Raw genomic sequence first — 23,218 nt, 5'->3', positions numbered from 1 at the left:
TCTGTTTTCTAATCAAGAGACACCACATCATCTCAACAATGGAAAAGTATTCATCTGCCAATTTGAGGTCTATGAGGTAGTTTGTTCTCACACTTAAATTGCAGTCCTATTAATCACGCTCAAATTCGATTGGATTTTTACATTTACATTAAACTCAGTAGCTAAACATAGCTTTTAACAAATTTCTCAGAGAATTTATTATATTTCTGATAAAATTCTGGCCTGCAAATTTAAACTAAATCGAAATACTTCTTTGAATGTGTTTTTTCAGTTTGTGTTCGACATTGTGTTTATTTTTCTCTGATTGTTGTAAATTGTTGTTAAATGAAAAAGTGCTTTCAATCAAGCTCTTGAAATAAGGCAAAAATAAAATTTTCCGAAAAAGTGCAATTATTTTGCATTGCTTTTTGTCAGGTCAAATGCAGTTTTGAAAATTCGATTGCAATTTTCGAGCCATATTACTGTCTCAAGGTCAAAATTATTTCAAAAATTTAAGGCGTTTCCGATGAATTTGTTAAAAGCTATAGAAGGCCCATTGCGATCTCCAATTCAGTTTTTAACAAGATAATTGGACAACGTCTTAAATGTCTGAAATATAGCTTTTAACGAGTTTATCGGACAACGTATTAAATTTCGGACAACGTATTAGAAATAACTATGACCTTGTGAAATAGCGTCAAAACTGCAATCGAAAGTGCATTTGAACTGTCGGAAGAGCAAGGTAAAATTATTTCACCTTTTCGTAGCTTTCCATTTTTGCCTCATTTCAAGAGCACGATAAAAAAATTTTCGTTCATCAATTTGTTATGTAATTTTTCCGAGCAAAAAAACGCCGACAAAAAGGCAAACACGAAACTCCAAAGAAGTATTTGGATTTAGTTCAAATTTGAAGGCCATAATTGCTTCAGAAATTTAATACTTTGTCCAATAAATTTGCTAAAAGCTATTTTAGAGTTGCAAAAAAATTGGAACAGACAGTTAATTTAAAAGAGCGAATGACTTATTTCAGACGTTTTTTGCATGCAAAAGCTAACTTTCCAGACGAAAAGTTTGTCTCAACGTAAAAACTCTAATTTGCATGCAAAAATGGCAGATTGTTCTCTTCTAATACTTCATAATTATTACCCTTGCGATAAGCAAGGGTATTGCAACCGGGTACTTAAGTTTTTTATACGAAAACAACTTTGTCCACAGAACTCGTCTGGACTAACCTCTACATTGTTTAATAATGTATTCAAAATTCTTAGCGTTCCTTGCCAAGTTAGCCCGGAGGTAACGAATATGCCTGGGATGGCAAAGGTCCTGGGTTCGAGTCTGACCAGGACCTGTTTTTTTTTCAAACATTTTTGCAAAATGTTAGTTCTTCAAAAAAAATTGTCGACGAATTGTTTGTCTGCCTATCTGTTGTCCGCTTGCTTGTCACATCTTGAAATTATTTTTTTTTCTACGCGCATTTTTAAATGTTGTTTTTTTAGTGTTTGATTTACTCCTACATTTTGTAATTTTACTTACCTTGACTTCAGATTTCCTTCTTAGTTTTTTGTTGTTTCGCTAACAAAATTCCTCGGACAAAATTATTTCGGCCAATTTTTTTCATCGCCTTAATGACCTACTTTCGGGGCGTTTCAAGATCAAATTAGTTTAGCACTCCCCTCCGCACTTTTCAAGTTGGTTGTATGTGTACCAATTTGTTTGTTGAATTTTCGGTTTGGAAAATTTTTCACTTTTTGCAAAATGTTAGTTTTTTTTCAGAAACTTCTCCTGATTTTCAAAAAAGTAGTATCAATTGAAATACTGCTTATTCTTTTGTGTGCTTGCATAATCCCCTAGTGTTTTTTTTACTTGACATCTCTGTCTACAGCCTTCCAAAAAGTGTTGGTAATGTTTGACTCATTTCTTAAACATTTTTTTTTTCGTTTTCTCGAAAAGTACCTCTCTCAAATATGGGTTTTTGGTCTCAATCGGTAGAACTGTTTTGAATAGCCACTCAGCGGAAGCGACTACGATCATATTTTTTGCACATAAAGTTATGGTCCTTGGGATAGTCAAATTCTTGTTTTTTGACAGTTTCGTGGATCTTAAGACTTTTCTCGAAAACTAACCTCTCAAAAATGATATTGTGAGTCCAATCATATAACAGGTAGTGAGACGCTCCTCTGCATTGGCGGATATTGACAAAAAAGTTCTACTCAAGAAAACTATGTTTTTGACATTTTACACTTGTTTTCTAAACTTTTTGAATAATCTCGAAAATTACCCTGCGATACCTGAGATTTTGGGTTCAATTCTTCAAACGGGCTTTGGGATTTCCATTTGCTTATGCGACTAAGCCCAAATTTTTTTGACCACAAAAGTTTTGGCCCTAGGAAAAGTTAAAATGTTGATTTTATGAACGTTTTTTTTTGAAAGGTTTCGACTTTTCTCGAAAGCTACTCTCCCAAGTTTGATATTGTGGCTTCAGTGAGATAACGGTTAGCGGTAAGCTCTTCTGCCTTAGCGTACACTAACATAAAGTTTTACACAAGAATTTATAGCCATCTGAAAAGTCAAATTTTTGGTTTTTTCAATCGTTTTCTTCAGCTTTTTGAACATTGTCGAAAACTACTCTGCCATACCTGAGATTTTGGTTTCGGGAATATCATTTGCTTATGCAACACGAACAATTTTTGACTCCCAAAAGTTTCCCCTCTGAAAAGTAAAAATTTTGATTTTGGCCGTTTTTTTTTAATAGTTTTCGAATTTTCTCGAAAACTACCCTCCCAAATATGAGATTTTGTCGTATATTCGTCAAATTTTTCATTTGTTGACTTTTTTCGCTAACTATCCTGCCAAATCCGATATTATAAATTTAATCGAATGAAAGGTTATTGAAAGCCTACATTTCATTTGAGCTTTAACCAGTTTGTTTAAAAAATCAAGTTATGGCCTTCAAGTTAGTCGGACTTTTGAAAATCTGACAGTTTTTTTGGAAACTTATTGACTTTACGCGAAAAACTACCGAGCGAATTCTCAGGTTGTGTTCAATCGAGAAAACTGGCTTCAGAAATCTTCTCTGCTTGAGCTGCCTTAACCTGCTTTTTGCAGAAAATCGTTATGAATTTTGGGAAGTGTTTTGACCTTTTTTTCTTTTAGAAACTTTTTTGAGTTTTCACAAAATTAATAAATTCTGAGATGAAAATATAGCTGAAAGAACGGGTTGCGATAATTGTTCCGGCAGAAGCAGCGATTCCTCAATTTGTTGTAAGAGATGTTATCTCCTTCGGAAAAATGATTATCTCAAAATTTCTGACTCTTCTCACTTATTTTATTAGAGAAATTATTGTTTCAGATAAAATCACACTTTTTGTGCCGCAAACACGTACCTCGAGCTTTAGCTGGGCATGTATTTGTTTTTTATCGAGACTTGCGACAAATTTGGTACACCTAGATTTTTTGATTATCTAAATTTTTTTCGACGTATGTTTTTTTGTATTGTATCGCATTGCTTCGCCTCTGTATACAGAGTTGCAAAAAGTTGGAACACACAAAATTAATAAAAAGAGCAAATAGTAAATCTCCCCTCATTCCAGACTGTGTTATTTTGTTGAGCGAAGATCTTCTTCGACTCAAAGCCGTTTTTTAGTGTCTACAACTTTCACGTGGTACCACTATTGCAGCCAAAATTGGTCAGGCTGTGGTAGACCTGAAGCTAGAGGTCAAGTGAGAGCTCGTCCTCACACACTATCATTGCCATGGCATGAGATCGAATACTCGATCTAACGATTTCAAAGTGAACGCTTTACCACTGTGCTAAATGCTCCTTTTAAAAATTACAAAAAGCACCTCCATCCCCTTTAACAACGCCAGCTTTTGATATCTGCTTTTTCAACTATTTTTCCTTGAAAAAGTTTTGAAGTGAACTAAAAATATCTCTTTTTCTGAAATTTTTTAAACAGCAAAACGATGTAAGAAATCGAGGAACATGACCCAAAATGACGCTGACATTACCCTGAGCCGAATTGCTCGACGCTTTTATTTACTTTGTTAGTCAAACACGTGCAGTTCTTTGGCCAAAAACTTATAGTAGCAAAAGTTGGAACAGACTTGAAGTACGTAAAAAGACCAATTTGCCAGTTTTGAGCAATTTTTGCATGCAAATTCGGTTTTTTAGGTGACCTTGAGTCATCCTTTCTGTCTGAAAAATCAGCTATAGCATGCAAAATTCTCTGCAATAGGTCATTTGCTCTTTGTAATTAGTTTTGCCTGTTCACAATTTTTTGCAAGTTGTCGTAGAATTGAAAAATTGGAATAGACAAAACAAATTAAAGAGAGCAAATGACTTAGTTCGAAAGCAAGCAATAAATAGTGCCTTTTCTTAAAGTTTTTGAAAGTATCAGTTTTTCTGAGTGCAATAGTTAGGAAAAAATATTTATACCAGTACTACTGCGTGGAAAAGGCTCAAATTATCCTCCTTTGCAAAGGTTTTGCAAATGGTTTGAGTTAAGTGTGTTTTCATGAGTCATGAAGGTTAGAAAATGGCTATATTACGTCCTCTTTTGAACGAGATCAAAAATTTTGAAAATATGAAATTTGCAGCACTTTATTACCGTAAGATTACGAGCACAAACTGTATTTTGTAAAATGTAGCGGATTCTCTCCATCAAGGACGTTTTCTTTGGCCTTCCTTTGTTCTTTCGTTTTCTCTGATCGCTCCGACAAAATTTGAACATGTTCAAAGACTTGTCTCTGGGTTCCAGAGACGTACAAACTCTATATTGTGCGCTTATTCAGTGCACAGTTTGGCCTCGTAATGCAATTTTCCAAGTTTTATTTCTTCCACATAATTTTGTATCGCAAAAGGTGCGAAAATCCGCCTGGCCTGTGTTGTATTATTAATTAGGAACCCTTGAGAAGAGAACCTCCATTTTTGTGCCAATTCTAATTGGTTGATGAAGAGTGTGATCTATCGTCCATTATGCTATACTTTCCCATTAAAAAAACCAATAGACAAACTACCAAATCTAAAAATTGCGTGCGCGTGAGCATAAGAAAATTTTCCACATGGGACGAATTTTGTAATCAAAATAAATGGTCCAATACAGCTATTTTTAAACCTTCAACTTCGCGAAAAAAACGAAAGAGAATTATCTGTAAATTTTTCCAGATATTAATAGCTTCAGACAGTTGAAGAGTCAAAATTAGTTTGAAAAAAAACACCGGAGCACAAATATTTCGTGGATGCCATGCAAACATCCAATAGATCAAACATCCGAAAAGCAGCTTGAATTGTCCTAAGATCCGAAAATGTTCAAAAAAGAGCAAGAATCTAATTTTCACTGTTCTGTTTTTTGACCAAAAACAAATTATGAACTGCGGCAAATTCATCTGAAATAGCCAATTTATCATAAGAACGCCAGATTGAAGACGGCGTTTTAAATTTTAATGGCGTTTCTCCGCTACGAGAGTAGATAGAAAGTTTTCTCAAGGTTGTATTAAAAGGCTTTTTGAAGCGAAACGCAATGGTTTTTTCCAACGGAAATTGTGTGACTACTAACGATAGTGCGTGAGGACGAGCTCTCACTTGACCTCTACCTTCAGCTCTAGCACAGCTTGACCGATTTCGGCGGCAATAGTGGTACCACGTGAAAATTTTAGGCGCAAAAAAAACGACATTGAGTGGCTAAAAAAGAGCACCGCTCAACAAATTAACTGTCTGGAGTGTGGAGAAATATATAGAAACGGAATATGCTTAGAGAGGCTGCAAGGTCTTGCATAGATCCTCTGCGAAACGCATAAAAGCAAATTATTATTTTTATTAAAACGTCCACTGAGCTTTTTTCATATTTTTGAGATTATGACGTCTTATTATTACGCAACTATTGTGTAAGTTCGGATGTTTGCACTATGGGATTTTTGCACTATTAAATGTTTGCACTCGCACCATTTTCCATCAGTTTTCCATTTTCCATCAGTTTTTTCTAAATTGGATCAAGAACGCATAAGCAATATGAATAAATGTTCATTTGCGAATGCAACATAGCAGGCAATGAAATCACATGCAGAATATGAAGAGCATCTGAAAGAACAAAACTGTGGCTAAATCTGTTTTATACGAGGCAGCAAACGTATCCGAAAAACTAGCGAAATCCTTTGTTTCTTTTCGCCATGGCTGTTCTGAAATCTGATTCAGGAAATAGAATGTGGTTTCTTCAATCATCGGAGGGTAGGTGTGTCCACCGGAGTAAGTGCATAAAACTACTTTGGCTCCCGTTTGGCAGTTCGGATATTCGATGCACTGGAAGCTGTTTATCGTGTCGAAAGGGGTGGACCATCTGAAAGACAAATCGCCTGTTTTTGATTTGAGAAAAGTTCACATGTTGGTCAAAAAATTTGCAATATTCACAGTACTTCGTTTTAAAATACGATAAAAACCAACTCATGAAAAACGAAAACGTGAAGCTTATAAAATCAACAAAGCGGATGGAAAGTCATATCAATCTTTTCGGAAATTGATTTGTAACTAATTTTGTTTTACATTTCTCTGTTGAAACTGCAGCCTTGGACTCTTGCGTACTCTTCTACGACATCTGTAGCGGGTACGAAGGAGACGTTGAAATTGCTCAGAGACCCGTTAAACGGGATCCATTCGTCATTCAGTCCATGAATGTGCAGCAACGGCTTTCCGAAAATCTCCGGGTTGGAGAAGTTCAAGAAGCCTGTCATTGGAACCCCATAAATAGGAATGAATGCCTGGAAAGGATCCGGACGTTTCGTAATCAGTTCGTAAGTCATGAGGCCACCATTGCTCAGACCGGTCGCCACTATTCGTGATTGGTCGATGCATAAATGAGAGATGGCCCAATCCAGTATTTCTTCGACAAAAAGTGTGTCGTTATTACAGCTTGCAAACGCACAGGAGTGGCATATGTTGAGCTCCTAAAAGTAGCAATAACCTATAAAACATGTGCATAAATTTTTTTGAAAATACTTTAAAACTTGAATGAATTGTACCCCAGAACAAAAACAAAATCGCTCGAATCAGCGCGAAGCCATTATTGTTCCGACTGTCTTTTAAGGTCTAGTAGTTTTCGCTTTTGGTGAATGACAAGGAGATGGGTCTGATCTAGACAGGGAATTTAACAACGAGTAAAACAAACAAAAGGAAAACATTTTAGCGGGAAACGAATAATTGTTTCACATCTTGCTTCGCCCTCAAGCCGTAGGAAAAAAGACTAACTGCTGTAACAAATTGTGATTAAAAATTTGACTAATAGTTTTCTTCTAATTGCTTCTGCTTTATTTGCTTTACTGTCTCTCGTATTTTCTATTAAAATCATTGTCTGGATTAGACCCGTCTCCTTGTCATTCACCCGCTTTTTAAAAAAAATTGATGAAATTTTCAAAGAAAAAATTGAAAAACTGTTTCGAAAATCGTGTTGCGGATAGGCGTGTGGGGACGTTATGTAAAATACAAAGTGATATTTTTCACATACAGCCAAATATTGAATCTATTAAGATGCACGCCTTAATTTAATCAATAACGATTTCTAACCCGGAATAATTCTCCGCTTACGCGTTAATCTCATGGAAGAAATCGCGCGGTAATTGTACCAAATTGGCAAATTTTAAACCCCCAAAACTTAACGAGACATGATCACAGGTGAAATATCTGTTTAACTTTGGGGCAAAAGTTATTGAATGAAATTTAAAATATCCGTCCAAAATAGCAACTTATAAAGTCGAAGTTTGTCGGGAGAAAAAAAAACACCCGCGCACAAACATTGCGTCATTTTCTTCGAACAATTTTTGAAAAACGTAGTTGATCAGTACGTTATATCTAACAGCAAACAACCGCGTATTGTGTGTTTGGTTGTTTCCATGGTAACGAATAAACGTCAATTTTTTTAAATGTTTTCATACAAAATAGCTTTTGGATATCACAAAAAATAGCGGAGAATATTGGATAAAAATAGCGGAGAATATTACATTTATAAAAAAGCGGAGAATAAAATAGGTATTGGATATCAGAAAAATATCAGAGTACTGGATTTTAAAAAGTGCATTAGAAGCAGTAGCTGATTTGGGGGCCTGGGGGCGGCTGGACGCCTCCCACCCCCTCAGGGATTTGACCCCCTGCTGACCCAAAGGTTGCCTTTGTACTATTTTCAGATTTGCATTTGCTGACTGACCCTAAAAATTTTCTACAGGCGCCTTTGGCACCAATACATACTAATATTTTTGAGAGTAGAACAGGCACGCATAAAAACGCCTAAAAAAGTGCCTAAAAACGCCTTTTTTGGCCAGTTTTTTATAAAATTTCCTGCGGCGTCGATATACGAAATAGTGATTTGGTCGATATACGAAATAGTGATATGGGAGATGTCAGAAAATAAATTTGGTAAACCTAAAAAAGGTCGACAAAATATTCAATTTTTTAAAATCCCCCCTTCGAAAATCCTAGATCCGCCCCTGATTAGAAGTGCTTTGAAAAGACATTTTTTTGAAAACTCTCACTTTGCAACTCTTGAACCCGCACTGTGAAAATCCAGAAGCGGCTATGCATTTGGGGTCATCAGAATCAGAAGAACCCACTGCATTCCAGCCTTGTAGGTCTGACAATTCCACTCCCTCGTCTGTGACGAAGTCGGAGAGACCCTCGGGGTAGATCATTATCATATCTTCTTGACGACCTTGTAACAAATTTTATTGGTTATATTATTAAGACTAGTAGGGTATGCTTTGCCAGTATGAATAGTCTTTTTAAATCGCCTAGAGTATTACCTGGTGTTTCGACCGAACCCGTGTTTTTGAGTTTTTTCTAACGGTTTTAATTTTTTCTGGTAAAACTTAGAAATTATGTGAGTTATCGAAAAAGAAAGAAATATATTGTTCAACTAGTTTTTGAAAAATCGTTTTAATAGTTCTGTTATTTTTCACTTGCATTTCTGGTTCAATTTGGTAGGACATCATGTGAACACGCACTGAAGTTGCAAGGATAATAATCGATCATATTGGATTTTCATTGCCAGTCTTTATAAAATAACAAAAATAATCAATTAAATTCGATTAAAAATGGATAATATGATACAATTTTTTAAGCAATAAATTCCCAATATAATCGATTAATTTCAACTTACTTTCAAAAATTTTTATCAAAAGAAAAATAATCAATTTTAATCGATTATAATGGATTTTTATCCATTTATTGAAATCTTTCGGTGTTTTTTTTCATAATAATGTTAAACTTAAGTTAGTTATTTTGTTCTCCCGTTAAATTTCAACTTTTTCCTAATTTCAATCGCGCTTATGAAAATTTATAAAAATTCACGCATTTTGTTATTATTTTAATTGAGTTATACTCGCCAAACACGCGTTTAAACCCAAACCACCCCCTCCCCACGCGTTTAACACACCCCACTAAACACTAAACATCCGCACCTGGATTGATAATTAAGTAGTATGGGTAAACGTTGGGGGATAAACGTTTACCTGCACTAAATAGACATAGTTACCTGTCACGATGGGGGTGATAGTGTTCAGTTGGGGCGTGGTAAACGCGTGGTTAGGGGGGTAATTTCGTTTAAATGCGGGGAAGGAGGGTGAAATATGGCGGACGGGGGGGGGGGGTGGGCTTTAGGGGGGCATGTGGGGATGGGGACGTGGGATGGGCTTAAAAAAATTTCGAAAATTTAGTGAAATTTTTTCAGATCGGCCAAGTTGGTTTTCCGAGCACTCCCAGAACACTATTAAGAACGTATTTCGACCAAATTTTTAGCGATGCAGACAATTGAAAAAAAAACTGGTCAAAAATGCCGGTTTGCGCACTTCTTGGAAAATTACTACATATTGGCCTCTTCAAAAATACTACATATTGGCCGCCCCTGGATGAACGTGCTCGTTCAAAATTTGCAGAAAGTTTCAAAAAGTAGTGTCCTAAGTTAGAAAATTTAATCAATTTTCATGGACTTTATGTTTAAAAAATAATCCATTTTATTGAAAACAAAAATGGACTATAATCGATTATAATGGGTTTTTGTTTTTCGAAAAAACAATCAATTAAAATGGATTAAAAACCCATTAGGTTGTCTGAATTTGCCATAATAATCGATTATACAGACAACATTTAGTCAATAAAAAACCATTATAATCAATTTTTATCCTTGAAACTTCGGTGCCGGAAGCGTTTTTCATTTAAATATAGGATGTTACCGAGCGTAAGTTTTTAACACTCAGTTTCTTTAAAAGTATTGAAGGTATACACTCGAAACTTTGCGTGACCAAAGAAAAGTGACAGACTGTCATAAAATTTACTTTTATGCTCTGGCAAGCGCAACCGTGATTAGGAATACGTCAGGTTTTGGGAAAGTTTTGCATATTCAGCTTAAAAGTGTTGAAATAGTTTTCCTACCGAGGTTCGAATTCAGTGTCTCCGGTTTTATTCAATTACTGGTAGACAAGCACAAAAACACATACTCAAATTGAGCCGAGTGTTTGCAAAATTTGGCTGAAAAATAAACACAAATTGAGCCGAGTTTTTTATATTTCGGCCAAATTTCCGAAGGAAGGTTTCATTTTTGTGCTTGTTTACCAGTTATTGAATAAATATATATACTGAATTAGATCCATTTAAATCAAAGTCAGTTTCTTTCTTGGATTGCAAAAATTTTCACAAATTTCCCTATTTTTTTTTATCACGTCTGTCGGAACGCTAAAAAAGGTTCTGTAAAATTTCGTCATGCTCTGCTCAAGTTTGTATTATCAATAGTATTTACCTTCAAAAAGCCACGTTTAAGCCTTCAATGTTTTCAGTGAAATTGATTTAAAAAAAAGTATTTGCACAGAGACACACTGACGGCCGTGATGATTTTATAAAATTGTTTTTTTTTTCTTGGGAAAATATTCTTAAAATTTGTTCACGATCAAGTTTGTTTGCGTGGTTTGAAGTTTTTGTTTTAATTGTAGTTCATTTGCTTTTTTAAAAGGATGGCAAACTCCACTATTGAACTGCAAAAATGTACCAGTCGCGAAAAAAGTGTATGACTTTTAGTTTCAAAAAAGAGCTTCGATTTCTGAGATGTCATTAAAACAAAAAGAATTACTCATTAAAAAATTTTTAAGATAATAGATCATAATAGGAAAAAATTAATGAAAACAAAATTAGTCAATTACTTCTTTAAGTTCAAAGAGATTTATGATGACACATATTTTCTTGGGAAGTTGAAAAATGTTCTTAAGTTTTTAATCATTTTTTTTTGTTTTCTTGAGCTTTCCAACTGTCTGTTGGTTTTGTTCAAAACAATTGATTCTGATGTAGTGTGAGCTTGATATGCTTTTCGTGAAACGTTCACATAAATTATTCCATCAGTGGTTCAGATATCAAATAAAATCTAAGTACAAGTTTTTTGTTCAATCTACTCGGTGACTACCGATACTGTGTACCAGCACCTAGCTGGTCGTACTCTGGACGAAGATATAATCACGGATAGAATTCCGCGGAAAATTTCTAGTTCTTAAACATCAATCAGTCAGTTCTGGTTTTTTGCATCAGCATCATTGGGACTATCTGTTATTTGCAAAAACTGTTAGGGTTGTCATTTCAGTAAACTTTACGTATTATACGGAATCTTCTTTTAATAATAACTGGAGTCGATTATGGAAATTCAAATGGTTTACGACTGAAGCGCGCATAAATTTTGTAGTCATTAACAACTAAACATAATGACCAAATAACCACTATTTTAGAAAAAATTTGCAAAACTACGTGGCACGATATTTTTTATCCGAAGATTTCGTCATTCGGATTTTTTGTTATTCTCTTATTCGGCTTAATTTAACTCAAAGTAACTGTCCTAACTTAGGTTTTAGTATAAATTTTGGATCATGTTTTCATCTAATCGGATAATGTTTTAATCTGTGAAGATTAAAATTTAAATGTTTTTCACCAACAAGTGGATATCCAATGCAAAACTAGGGGGTAGTTTTAATTGTCTATTGTGATAAATTATTTCAAAAGTTTTCGTGGCTTATTTTTGCTTGGTTTGAAGTGTTTTTTGAAAAAATATGGTTTTCTATTCCAAAACTTGTTTTTTGTCATTTTATAACTAGATCATAAGTTTTCTTACAATTTTTTGCAGTGCCAACTTCAACAATTTTTGCGTAAAGGTGAAGTTTCATTTTTTTGTGGAGACAAAGAATTTTCAGCGGCGAAATTTTTAATTATAAGATATAATCTATTCGGATTTTTATGCTAATGTTTCAGCCGATAATGCATCGGTTTAACTACTCAAATTTGTGTCCTTTGGAGGGCGATATTTTTCTTATGTGTGTTTGTGCTCTGAGATGAACCTAAAGTTTTTTTACTTTCAAATTGTTTTAACGCCTAAATGTTTGATGATTAAAATTTGGCACAATAGTTGACTTCTCAAGTATTATTGGATTCATAGTTTTGCTGCAATACTAATTAAAACTTGCAAAAGTGTGTTAACATTTTTGGTTCAAAATGAACTTCATGTGAGACAAACTTTCGTGAAATTCAGAAGCTTTTTTGGAAATTACTTAGCTAATTTAATAGATTTTGTCTCCTTTTTTTGTCGGTGGGCTCGCCATGATATGTTTGTGTTGTACCTCAAGTAAGGCGAAGCCCCACTTCTCTTCTGTGTTGAATTTTGTTAGCAGTAGAACACCAAAGTGCTAACTGCTATCGGAAATTAGATAAAATACCGGATAAAATGAAAATATTTGGGGATTTTTGTACCTATTTAAGCTGTTTTTGTACAGTTTAAATGATTTGTCGTTTTCTGATTTGTTGTACGAACTCAAATGTTTAGCATCTCATTTTTTCCCGCAAAGTTTTAGCATGATATATCAATGCTCAAACCTCATTAAATATCGTATTATAGCTATAATACGATATTTAATGACGTTTGAGCATTTGATATATCATGCTAAAACTTTGCGGGAAAAAATGAGATTCTAGTTTCAAAAAATTAAAATTATGTATGGAAATCCTAAAACGATATGTCAAAGAAATCTCTTCATATCAAGTAAAAATGATCTGAATTTTTTTCTTTTTTTAACTAATTCAGCGGGGAATGGACATAACACGATAAATTTATATCCTCTTCTGCTGCGTTGACCTCACACGCCAAAAACGCCAGTCATTCAATTCCGAACAATTTGCCTCCGAAAAAATGCCAGCCATTGAACTCTCAATGTAAACAATATCAATTTTGCACTTGAAATACATTTTTAAAAATTATTTGTAAAAATATTACTGTGAAACTAAAAATCTGCTATTTGATTGGTTATGAGAAAAAGCTAGTCATTGGGTTTTCATGCTGTTTTCTAAATGCATACGCTGTATGAAAAAGTTTATGGGAGTTGAGGGACTAGCGTAATTGAATTGTTAGTTCTACTTTTGTTGTGATTGTTTTTATTTCATTAACCTACTTATTTAACTGGTCTTATATGACCTTGTCTATCGCCAGCGACCTCCTTCGAAGTGAGCAGGTTTCAGTGTTATTTTGCAGTAGATAGAGGAAACTCATGCATAGAATGTGGAGGAAATTTACAAACAGATATCTAGCGGTCTGTCTGGCGAAGGACGCGATTTGTGCATTTTGTAATTTTAAAGGTCATTTCACAAACAAGTGTAAATCTAGAAGAAAAACGTAAATAATGCAAATAATCCCCAAAATGTAGATACCGAAGTTTTACATCCATCGGATCAACCTCCTGTAAATCACCAAGTACATGAAGAATGCTGCGATGTAATTAACGCATAGTCAGAGACCAGACAACGTAACAACGACGACTATTCGGCATTAAACGTGACTAAAATATCTCATAATGATGGAAAAGATTTAAATAAATTTTTGAATATCGGACTGGGAAAAGAAAACTTCGTGCAACTAATTTTTCAGGATATCCAGGTAGACTCAGCAAGCCCAGTAAACTTTTTAAAAAAACGTATTAAACGAACTTAATTTGCGCGACCCATACTTGAAAATCAAAACAGTCGATCAAGCTACGAAATACCTCAACTGTGGCTTCACAGACGACTCGATAAAGATCGTGGGCCAAATCATCGTACCAATCAGATACAACGGATGGTCGTACAATAACAACAGCTTTTTTTCAGCACTGACGGACATGACCGAAAAATTCTAGAGATGACAACCAACTCATATCGGGATTGAAGTTGCACAGAAACTTTTTCTAGACTTCAAGAACAACACCGAGAGTATAACTTTCATAAATTCTATCGGATCAAACAATATCATAAAGAATAAAGGACATGATAGACTGATTTCCGGATGACATATTAAAAAGCTAAAATAGTAGATTAAAGATAGATTTACTAATCCAATAGTAATTATCTACGAGAAAGATAAACCAATAAAGCTAGCGTTGGATTCAAAATTTATAAACTAACAAATAATCGCAATCAAATATCAGATGCCAAACATCCCCAAATTATTAGATATCGTTGCATCTAGGCTTTCAGAAAAATCTGACGGAGAAATTTAGTTATTTAACCTGGACCCCTAAAAAGTAAAACATTTGGAAAATAAAACCTTAGCAAAAAAATCTTTTCCAATTCTTCGAAACTTGAAGAAATTGCGATCATTTTTTGGACCGATTAACAAATTTATGAAATTTGTACGAAACCTCGCATCCCTGGGAAGTCCGTTCAGACTGCTAATTTTAAAAAAAATCAGTATTCACTAGTTGATCATAACCGAATTTCAAAGAGTAAACCATTTTTTTAGCACTGACGGTCATGAACGAAACATTAGGGAATGAGAACCTACCCCTTATCGGGGTTGAATTCGCACAGAAACCATTTCTAGGCTTCAAGAACAACAACACCGAAAAAAAAACATTTATAAATTCCATCGGATCATGCAAGAACGAAACAGACAATTTTCAAGAAAATTCAACCAATAATTTAGCAGAGTTGGTAAAATAAAAAACCAACTAAAAGTTACCTATTTTCGTTACCCTTTGAAACCAAAACAATTGAAACAGAGAAGGGTACCGTTACATTTACTCCCAGTGGTAAATAAAAAATTTGATAGACTGATTCGCGAATGACATATCAAACAGCTAGAATCGTGTGATAAAGGTAGATTTACCAATCCAATAGTAATTATCTGCAAGAAAGATAAACCAATAAAGCTCGCGTTGGTCTCAAACTTATATACAAACAAATATTCGCAAATAAATATCAGATGCTAAACATCCCCAAACTATTAAATAACGTTGCGGCTCAGCTTTCAGAAAAGTACGACGGAGAAATTCGGTTCACTAACTTAGAACTCAAAAAAGCTTACAGTCAATTGAACTGGAAGAATCCACATGTAAACAATGCAATTTCAGCATGATAGGAGGAAACATAACCGGTACATATCAGTTTTTAACGGTTTTTTATGGACTTGTCTAAATGCTGAATGAATTTCAATGGGTAATGGACTCAACCAGGGAAAATATTTCTTTTACCAACGTCTATCTTGACGATATCATAATCCTCTTCCAAAGGAAGTTTTAACGAACATAAAACAATCGTTGAAAAAATTTTATCGATTTTACACAAGAATAGTTCACAGTCAAGTGGCCATATTTTAAAAAAATCAAACGGCTTAAAATCAAAATATCGAAATCAAGAGTCATTCCGTTGGAAGATAAAACCTTAGCAAAAAATCGATTCCAATCCCTCGCCAATCTTGCGCTCATTTTTTGGGTCAATAACAAATTTATGAAATTTGTACCAAATGTTGCAACCCTGGGTTGTCCCTTCAAACCGCTAATAAACAAGAAATCAATATTCACTTGGTCAGTTGATCATAACCAAATTTTTAAGAAATTAGAATCGAAATTCATTAATTTAACCGAAAATATTCATTTTGAGGTGAAATTGAGTACAAGAATCAAATCAGACGCCTCAAATAACGGTCGTGTTTGGAGATCGGTCTGGAATGTTTGGAGATCGGTCTATTTTATCAGACGATTTTTAAATCCCCACAAAGCGAAATATTCAACAAACGAATTCGAACTTCTCGGCGTTGTTTGGGCTGTTGAACACTACAAAAATTACCTATGTGGTTCAGAATTTAAAATTATAACTGATCGTTAAGCTGTTCCATCGGCGTTTTCATGTAACCATGGAAACAAGACTTGTCATAGCCGATTAACCAGATGGGTTGACAGTCTTTTACCGTTTATTTTTTCGATAAAACATCTAGCAGGCAAAGAGATGGCCTTCACAGATTTAATCTTAAGAAATCCAAATGGAAAACCAATTCCACCCTCAAAATATGACGAAAATTTTGTGCTTGCAACAATCAGCAAAAATAATCTGATTATAAATTCTTCTTGTGTTCAGTTAATAGACAAATTAAATTCACACTCTTATCTAATTGGACAAAATTCGGAAAATTCCTTTGCCGCAACACTTCCTAATAAGGTTATCGCACCTTATCTAAAATTAGTTAGTTCCAGATTGAAAAGTGGCGATTTTGATCATTTCCTTTCTGAACTTCGTTTCTCTAGATGTCCTCCGCTAACTCAAAACTTAATATTTTATATTTTTACCCTTACTAAGGAATTATCTAAAATCCCGATGGAAACTAAAATTGTAAGAGATGTAAATAGTGGAATTGTAATTGCTCCCTCATAATCTGGTTTCAGTGTAAATTTTGCTAAAGAAGCTATGTCTTAAGATCAATCCTCACAAGTAAGAAAAAAACGGGATACTGTAAAAATGCCAGAAAGACATTGGAATTGAATAGCTTCTTTAATAGTATACTGATTGCTTGGCTTACCAAAAAACATAGCATTTTATATCCCATGGTAAGAACTCTAGGGGAGAAAAGAGAATTTCAAATCGCTAAATGAGGCAATTATTTCAATCAGTTTTACGTTGTTTACAAAATATTTAGACTGCTAACGTATTATTTTACAGGGACAACGAGTTATGTTTACCATTTGCCCTAAAAACAGCTGTCATAAAACTTCTCCACAAAACCTATCCAGGCCAATTCGGGATGAAATTGCTTTCGGAATATGTTTGGTGGCCACATATCAACAAAATGATACACTTCCACGGGAAGAATTTCTCAGATTGTAAAATAACATGTGAAAATTTCAAACCCTTAATTCCAGAAAAATTTTATTACCATTCTCGCGACCTTAATTTTGTAAAAGAAGAATGAGATTCACTTAGACTTTGCAAGGAATTTAGATCTATCTTGGGGTCATTCTAAATATATCCTGCTATATATAGACAGGTTCTCTAAATTTTCATCAATGAAAGTTGCCTCAAGTACTTCCGCCCAAAACAGTGATTGATTTTCTTACCGATTCCATTCAGCTTCACGCAATCCCAAAATCATTTCGGGTCGACCACGCCTCGTATTTTACCGGAGCCCCCTTTAAAACATTTTGCGATTCAAATCATATAAAAATTAGGTTTTGTACAGTAGCTGACCACCTTTCCAACAGATTTGTGAAAAAAATTTGTTCAGACCGTTAAAATAATGTTACAATCAAGGTCTCCAAAATTTCCCAAAGCTTCACTTATCGACACGGTTTCATAAATCGTTTAGACTTTACGGAGCACAAAACAATCGAAAAAGAGTACAACATTTGAAAAACACTTCAACAGAACACCAAACACTCTCTGGATGACCTTGATCAGTCAAAATGGTAATGGCTTTTTAGACAACGGAAAATTAGTTATGTGAAAGAATAGGGCACACAACTTGTGGTTCTGATGGCAGAACGGAGGACGAATATCTGGAAACTCCATTAGACAAAAAAATCGTAATTCCGAAGAAAAAAGATATACGACTCGAAGCTTAGCCCTACACAAACCAATAATTCCACAGCGAAAAATACAACGAGACTTTCACCTCATAACCGCTTAATATTGGGTAATATCTTTCAAAATGTATTAAATCGAAAGAACAGGGAACCCTACTACCGACCTTTGGGAGAGAAAACTATGCACTCTATTAATTTAACAGCGCGAAACTTGCTAGCGGGAAAATCGTGCGGAAGTTCGATATGGCCATTTAAACTGATTTTTCGAAATCACCGAAAGTTTTTAAAGGTAATGTCACAGTCCCTGACTCTAATCATTTTTATGAAGTAAGAGCAAAGAAAAGAAAAGTGTGCGCAAAAAAGAGACCAGACGTGGCTATCTCTCCCTCGGTTAATCTCACAAAGACAAAATCAACCTCTTGATTATAAATTCGTCTTGTATTCAGTTAAAAGACAAATTAATTTCACACTCTTATCTGATCGGACAAAATTCGGAAAATTCCTTTGACGCAACACTACCTGATAAGATTATCGCACCTATTCTAAATTTAGGTAGTTCCAGATTGAAAAGAAATGGCGATTTTGATCATTTTCGTTCTGAATTTTGTTTCTCTAGATGTCCTCCGCTGGATTATTCATAAACTAATTGTTCAAAAAATTACTATCGCAAACTTTAATTTTTTGTATTTTTATCCTTACTAAGGAATTATCTAAAACCCCGATGGAAACTAATATTGTAAAAAATGTAAATGTAAATAGTGGAATTGTAATTAATCCCTCATCGTCTGCTTTCAGTGTACATTTTTTCAGATCAATCCTCACAAGCAAGAAAAAACCGGGATTCTCTAAAAATGCCAGAAAACCAATGGAAATGAATAGCTTCTTTAATAGTATACTTATTACTTGGCTTATTGAAAAAGATAGCATTTTATATTCCATGGTTAGAGCTCTAGAGAAAAGAGAATATTAAATCACTAAATCAGGCATTTATTTCAATCAGTTTTACAAAAACCTTTATACTGCTAACGTATTACTCTACAGGGACAACGAGTTATGTTTACCCTTTGTCCTAAGAACAGCTGCCATAAAACTTCTCCACAAAACCTATCCCAGCCAATTCCGGATGAAATTGCTTTCGGAATATGTTTGGTGGCCACATATCAATAGGATGATATCTTTCCACGGGAAGAATTTCCCAGGTTGTATTAAAACATGAGAAAATCTCAAACCCTTAATTCCAGAAAGACTTTTTTTAAACCATTTTCGAGACCTTAATTTTGTAAAAGAGAATGAGATTAATTTAGACTTTGCAGGGAATTCAGATCTATCGTGGGGTCATTGTAAACATATCCTGCTATATATTGACAGGTTCTCTAAATTTTCATCAATGAAAGTTGCCTCAAGTACTTCCGCCAAAAACAGTGATTGATTTTCTTACCTAATCTGCTCAGCTTCACCGAATCCCGAATTCATTTCGGATCGACCACGCCTCGTGTTTTACCTGGACCATTTCTAAAACATTTTGAGATTCAAATCATATAAAAATTAGGTTTTGTACTGTAGCTGACCACCTTTCCGACAGATTAGTGGAAAAATTTACAAATACTTTTACAAAATTTGTCTCCAAAACTTCCCAAAGCTTCACTTATCGACTCGGTTTCATAAATCGTTTAGATTTTACGGAGCACAAAACAATCGAAAATAGTGTACACCATTTGAAAAACACTTCAACAGAACACCAAACATTCTCTGGAAGACCTTGATCAGTTAAAACGGTAAGGGCTTTTTAGACAACGGAAAATTAATTATGTCAAAGAATAGGGCACACAACTGTGCTTCTGATGGCAGAGTGGAGGGTGGATATCTGGAAACTCCTATAGACAAACAATTTGTAATCCCGAAGAGAAAGGACTTTCACTTTATAACCCCATAATTTTGGGTATTCCTTTCGAATTGTTTTAAATCGAAATTTTTCCCAGGTTATTTAACTGAAGTCAAATCGTTCATTTTACCTTTTGAAACTTCTGACCTTAGCGATTGGGAATGGACCGTAGGAGGTTTTCCTTGTAGAAATGTAGGCAGGCAAAGGTTCAATAGTGACTCTAGTTTTCATTTATCACGCCCTAACAACAAACGAACTCCATCGGATAACCACATTAAACCAGAATATGTAGGTTTAGATTGGAGCTCACAGGGACCATGAACCGAATGCCCGATAAGCATAATACCGGCACATACTCAACGCAATACTGAACTCGGATCCCCAGAACTGACTGAACTGCCTTCAGCGTTCGACTCCTACGATTCTACGCCGGATGTTTAACAAACCAATGAAGAATTAACTACAGAACTGGTGGTACTGGAGTTGGACGACGACTCTGCAGACAAAATCTTGGTGTACGAAGTGGCAGAGTCACCAGAACATAATAACCGTATTCCTTCTAGACCAAGACGAAATGTTAGACCATCAAAATTTTATGGTGAATAGTTATATACATATATTAATGGCGAATAGGCTACGGGAACAGCAGATAATCAATTCACATTCAGCAAGGTCACGGTCAGAACAAAAAAGAGAGGGACTGCAGGGAAATCTTGGTTGCACAGTCAGTCAAACAGCCTAGCCCCACAACCTCACAAATTTCGACGGAAGTGATTCCCGAATCGAGAACGTTTATCGAGGAAGAAGTACAGGAGCTACGTACTCCTTACTGCCTTCGTTGTAGAAAATTCAGATGATTCAGACATCAATTCAGAACTACTTAGACAAGGCGAATAAAATTCTGAAAGGAATTGACCCATCTCAAAAAAAAATAAAACTCTTTAAAACTCTATCTTTCTACCTGATTTGTCATTGTTATAATTTTAGTTTGGGTTTTTTTCACATCCAAACCAAAAGAGAAGCTTAAATTTTAGTTTAAGATACTTACCATTGGTGCAGTTTGTTAATACACAAACATTTACGATTGTAACCAAAAAATGATAATCCGTCGGATTATTCGCATAAACCTCATTTGTGTTTTAAATATTAAATTTGTCCTCGCTATACAACAATTAGCGCTTTGTAATCCCTCAGTAATGGTTTTACATTATTTCAGGCACCTCATACAAGTTTTCGGATCTAAGCAAATAAATCCATTAACTAAATTAAATGGTAATGTTAAAATTTTGCAAATTAAAATTGTTCATTGATTTCATAAAATTCAGATTCTGGCTTTCGAGAATACATTTCTACTTCTGAGTATTATAGTTAATTATGATTTTTATAATTTTTTTGCGTTCTGAGAACGAGAAAAAAATCACACATTTTGTATGTGCTTAGTTTATATTTTTCCTAGTTAGGGGAAATGTTGTGATTGTTTTCACTTCATAAACTTATTTATTTTACTGGTCTTATAAGACCCTGCTTACCGCTAAAGACCGCCTTCGGAGTGAGCAAGCTTCAGTGTTATTGTGTCTGACTTAAAAATAGCACACATTTCAATTGAACGCTATTCTTTACTTCTTATTTTTTTAAGCTAAGTTTAGATAGAGCTTTACTATATTTTAATAAATTTCTTTTTATTTCGTGCTACGACCTTTTTCGCAAACTGGAAATTATTTATGCCGTCGATTATTATTTTTGAGCTATCTCAGGTACCTCAAAAAAAGTTTGTAGGGTGCCAAGTTTGGTAGCTGTAATTCTAATTCTGAAAAGATATTTAGAAGAATCAACGTACACGTTTAATCAAAACATCAACTCACCCATCAAATTGTACTCGTATTTGGTTGCCACATCCAAAGCATTACCCTGGTATCCATGGAAGTAAAACGTCAAAGCCCGCTCATGATTTGAATCTCTTTTATAAGGATCTTGGTTGGTGCCTGGAACTCGAATGTAGAAGTGCCTGGTCACTACAGATTTTAATCTAGGGTCGTCTATTAGGATGGTATGCTTGGTAAGTTTGTCTGTCATCATACCATCGGGTAGATGTTTGTACACACAGCCTGTTGATGGGTTTGGCTTTGCCTTTTCGGATGGTAAGGAAACAGTTATTTGAAGTAAAATAGCGAAGACAAATAAGTAGTAAATGAGAGATAGCCTGTTTCTCATTGTGATAATAAAAAGGTTAGACAGTTGACCTAAATAATTTCACTTAATATTTTGCTTGACAGCCTATTGTGAGCTTCGGGAATAGGTGATTTTAAAATAGCTAAAAATTGGAAGCTAAGGAATAAAATTATCTAAAAATTATGTGTCGTAAATTAAACCTGAAAACAATAAAAACAGTTTTCTGTGGTACATGAAGCTGCAAAATTCGGATAAGAATCAACTTGAATATAAAAATTTTTCCGGTAAAATTAACAGTCGGTATGGATTTAAATTTGAGGAACAAAAAAAAGATACGAAGTCCCAATATGTCTGCAGCAGCAGGTCAAACTTTTCTATTTGAAGCCACCGGAAAACATTTTTTATATTTGTTTGAATATGATTTTGAGGTAAAATAGCTGAATTGTTTGTCAATACAACAATGTAAATTACTTCCTAAATAAGCTCATGGGAACATTTGGGAACCCTTTGTTGTCAATTAAAATTTTCAAATAGCACCACCCTTCTGGTGTGGTTTTTTTAATGAAAAAGTTTCCTTTTTTGGTTATAAAGATATACTTTAAGGCTGCCGTTGAATTTGATCCAAAATAAAGAAATGGATACAATTTTGATGGCGGTCAATCAGTGAATTGCAGGACTGGCTTCAGTTTCAAACTGTGATTGCAATAAATCATCCCTGGCTCAAATGACAAGAAAATAAAGGGATCATAAGAAGGTCAGCCTACAAGCACAAAGAAACATTCAAAAGACTAAGAGGTCCATCAAGGAGGTCTTTATTCACTAAAAAGAGCCCATTGTCGAATTTTAATCCAATATTGTATCAATAAGCGTTAAATCCGTTTTTATAAATACTTAAAAGATAAAATATCAATTAACGATGGAGGTAATGTTTAACTGGCTGTTAATGGAAGAACTAAGTTTGGAATATACTAAAGTACGGTGTAAGTTTGATCTTCAAAAGCAGACTGGGGGTTGTTTATTTGTTTTAGAAGCGGCGGAGCGTTTGAGTCCCGGGGTGAGTTCTGTTTGGGCTTAAGATACTTCGCTCATTTGGTGGCCTAGACTAATAAATAAATCAGCGGCGGTAAAATACTCCGATTGAATACTTACTTTATGCGTGTAATAAGGTGGAATTGAAAACGACAAGGCTTATGTCACCGTTGTAACCATGTGTTTTATACTGCTGTACCAGTTAAATTAATCTACTTTTATCATCATAAGTCAACTCCATTTCAGCCCATTCACATTAAACTGAACTTTGGCCAGAAAGAAAGGCGCATGCCTTAACTGAATGTTCCAAGTAGTCAAAACTAATTCTTAAAGCTT

At 34.6% G+C, this 23,218-nt stretch overlaps 1 protein-coding gene across 1 annotated transcript; it reads right to left on the bottom strand.

Moving 5' to 3' along the window:
• Positions 1-5,429: 5,429 nt before the first annotated feature.
• Positions 5,430-23,118, bottom strand: LOC134845789 (uncharacterized). Its single transcript, XM_063862870.1, has 4 exons — positions 21,547-23,118; positions 8,494-8,669; positions 6,515-6,915; positions 5,430-6,311 (listed from the first exon to the last, which is right to left on the bottom strand). The coding sequence occupies exons 1-4, from the start codon at positions 21,893-21,895 to the stop codon at positions 6,032-6,034; spliced, it is 1,206 nt and encodes a 401-aa protein (XP_063718940.1). The 5' UTR covers positions 21,896-23,118; the 3' UTR covers positions 5,430-6,031.
• Between the last annotated feature and the right edge of the window lie 100 nt (positions 23,119-23,218).

Source organism: Symsagittifera roscoffensis, chromosome 5, assembly GCF_963678635.1.
Source record: "Symsagittifera roscoffensis chromosome 5, txSymRosc1.1, whole genome shotgun sequence".
In the NCBI taxonomy this organism is placed as follows: Eukaryota; Metazoa; Xenacoelomorpha; order Acoela; family Convolutidae; genus Symsagittifera; species Symsagittifera roscoffensis.
Note: the sequence above shows the minus strand (reverse complement) of the source record. Positions and strands in the feature narration are given on the sequence as shown.

Excerpts from the sequence above, each read along its gene's own strand:
- LOC134845789 (XM_063862870.1), bottom strand. The coding sequence starts at position 21,895 with ATGAGAAACAGGCTATCTCTCATTTACTACTTATTTGTCTTCGCTATT. Across the intron at positions 8,670-21,546 it reads ATACGAGTACAATTTGATGG|GTCGTCAAGAAGATATGATA; the intron begins GTGAGTTGATGT and ends ATTTGTTACAAG. Across the intron at positions 6,312-6,514 it reads TGCAGTTTCAACAGAGAAAT|ATGGTCCACCCCTTTCGACA; the intron begins GTAAAACAAAAT and ends TTTGTCTTTCAG.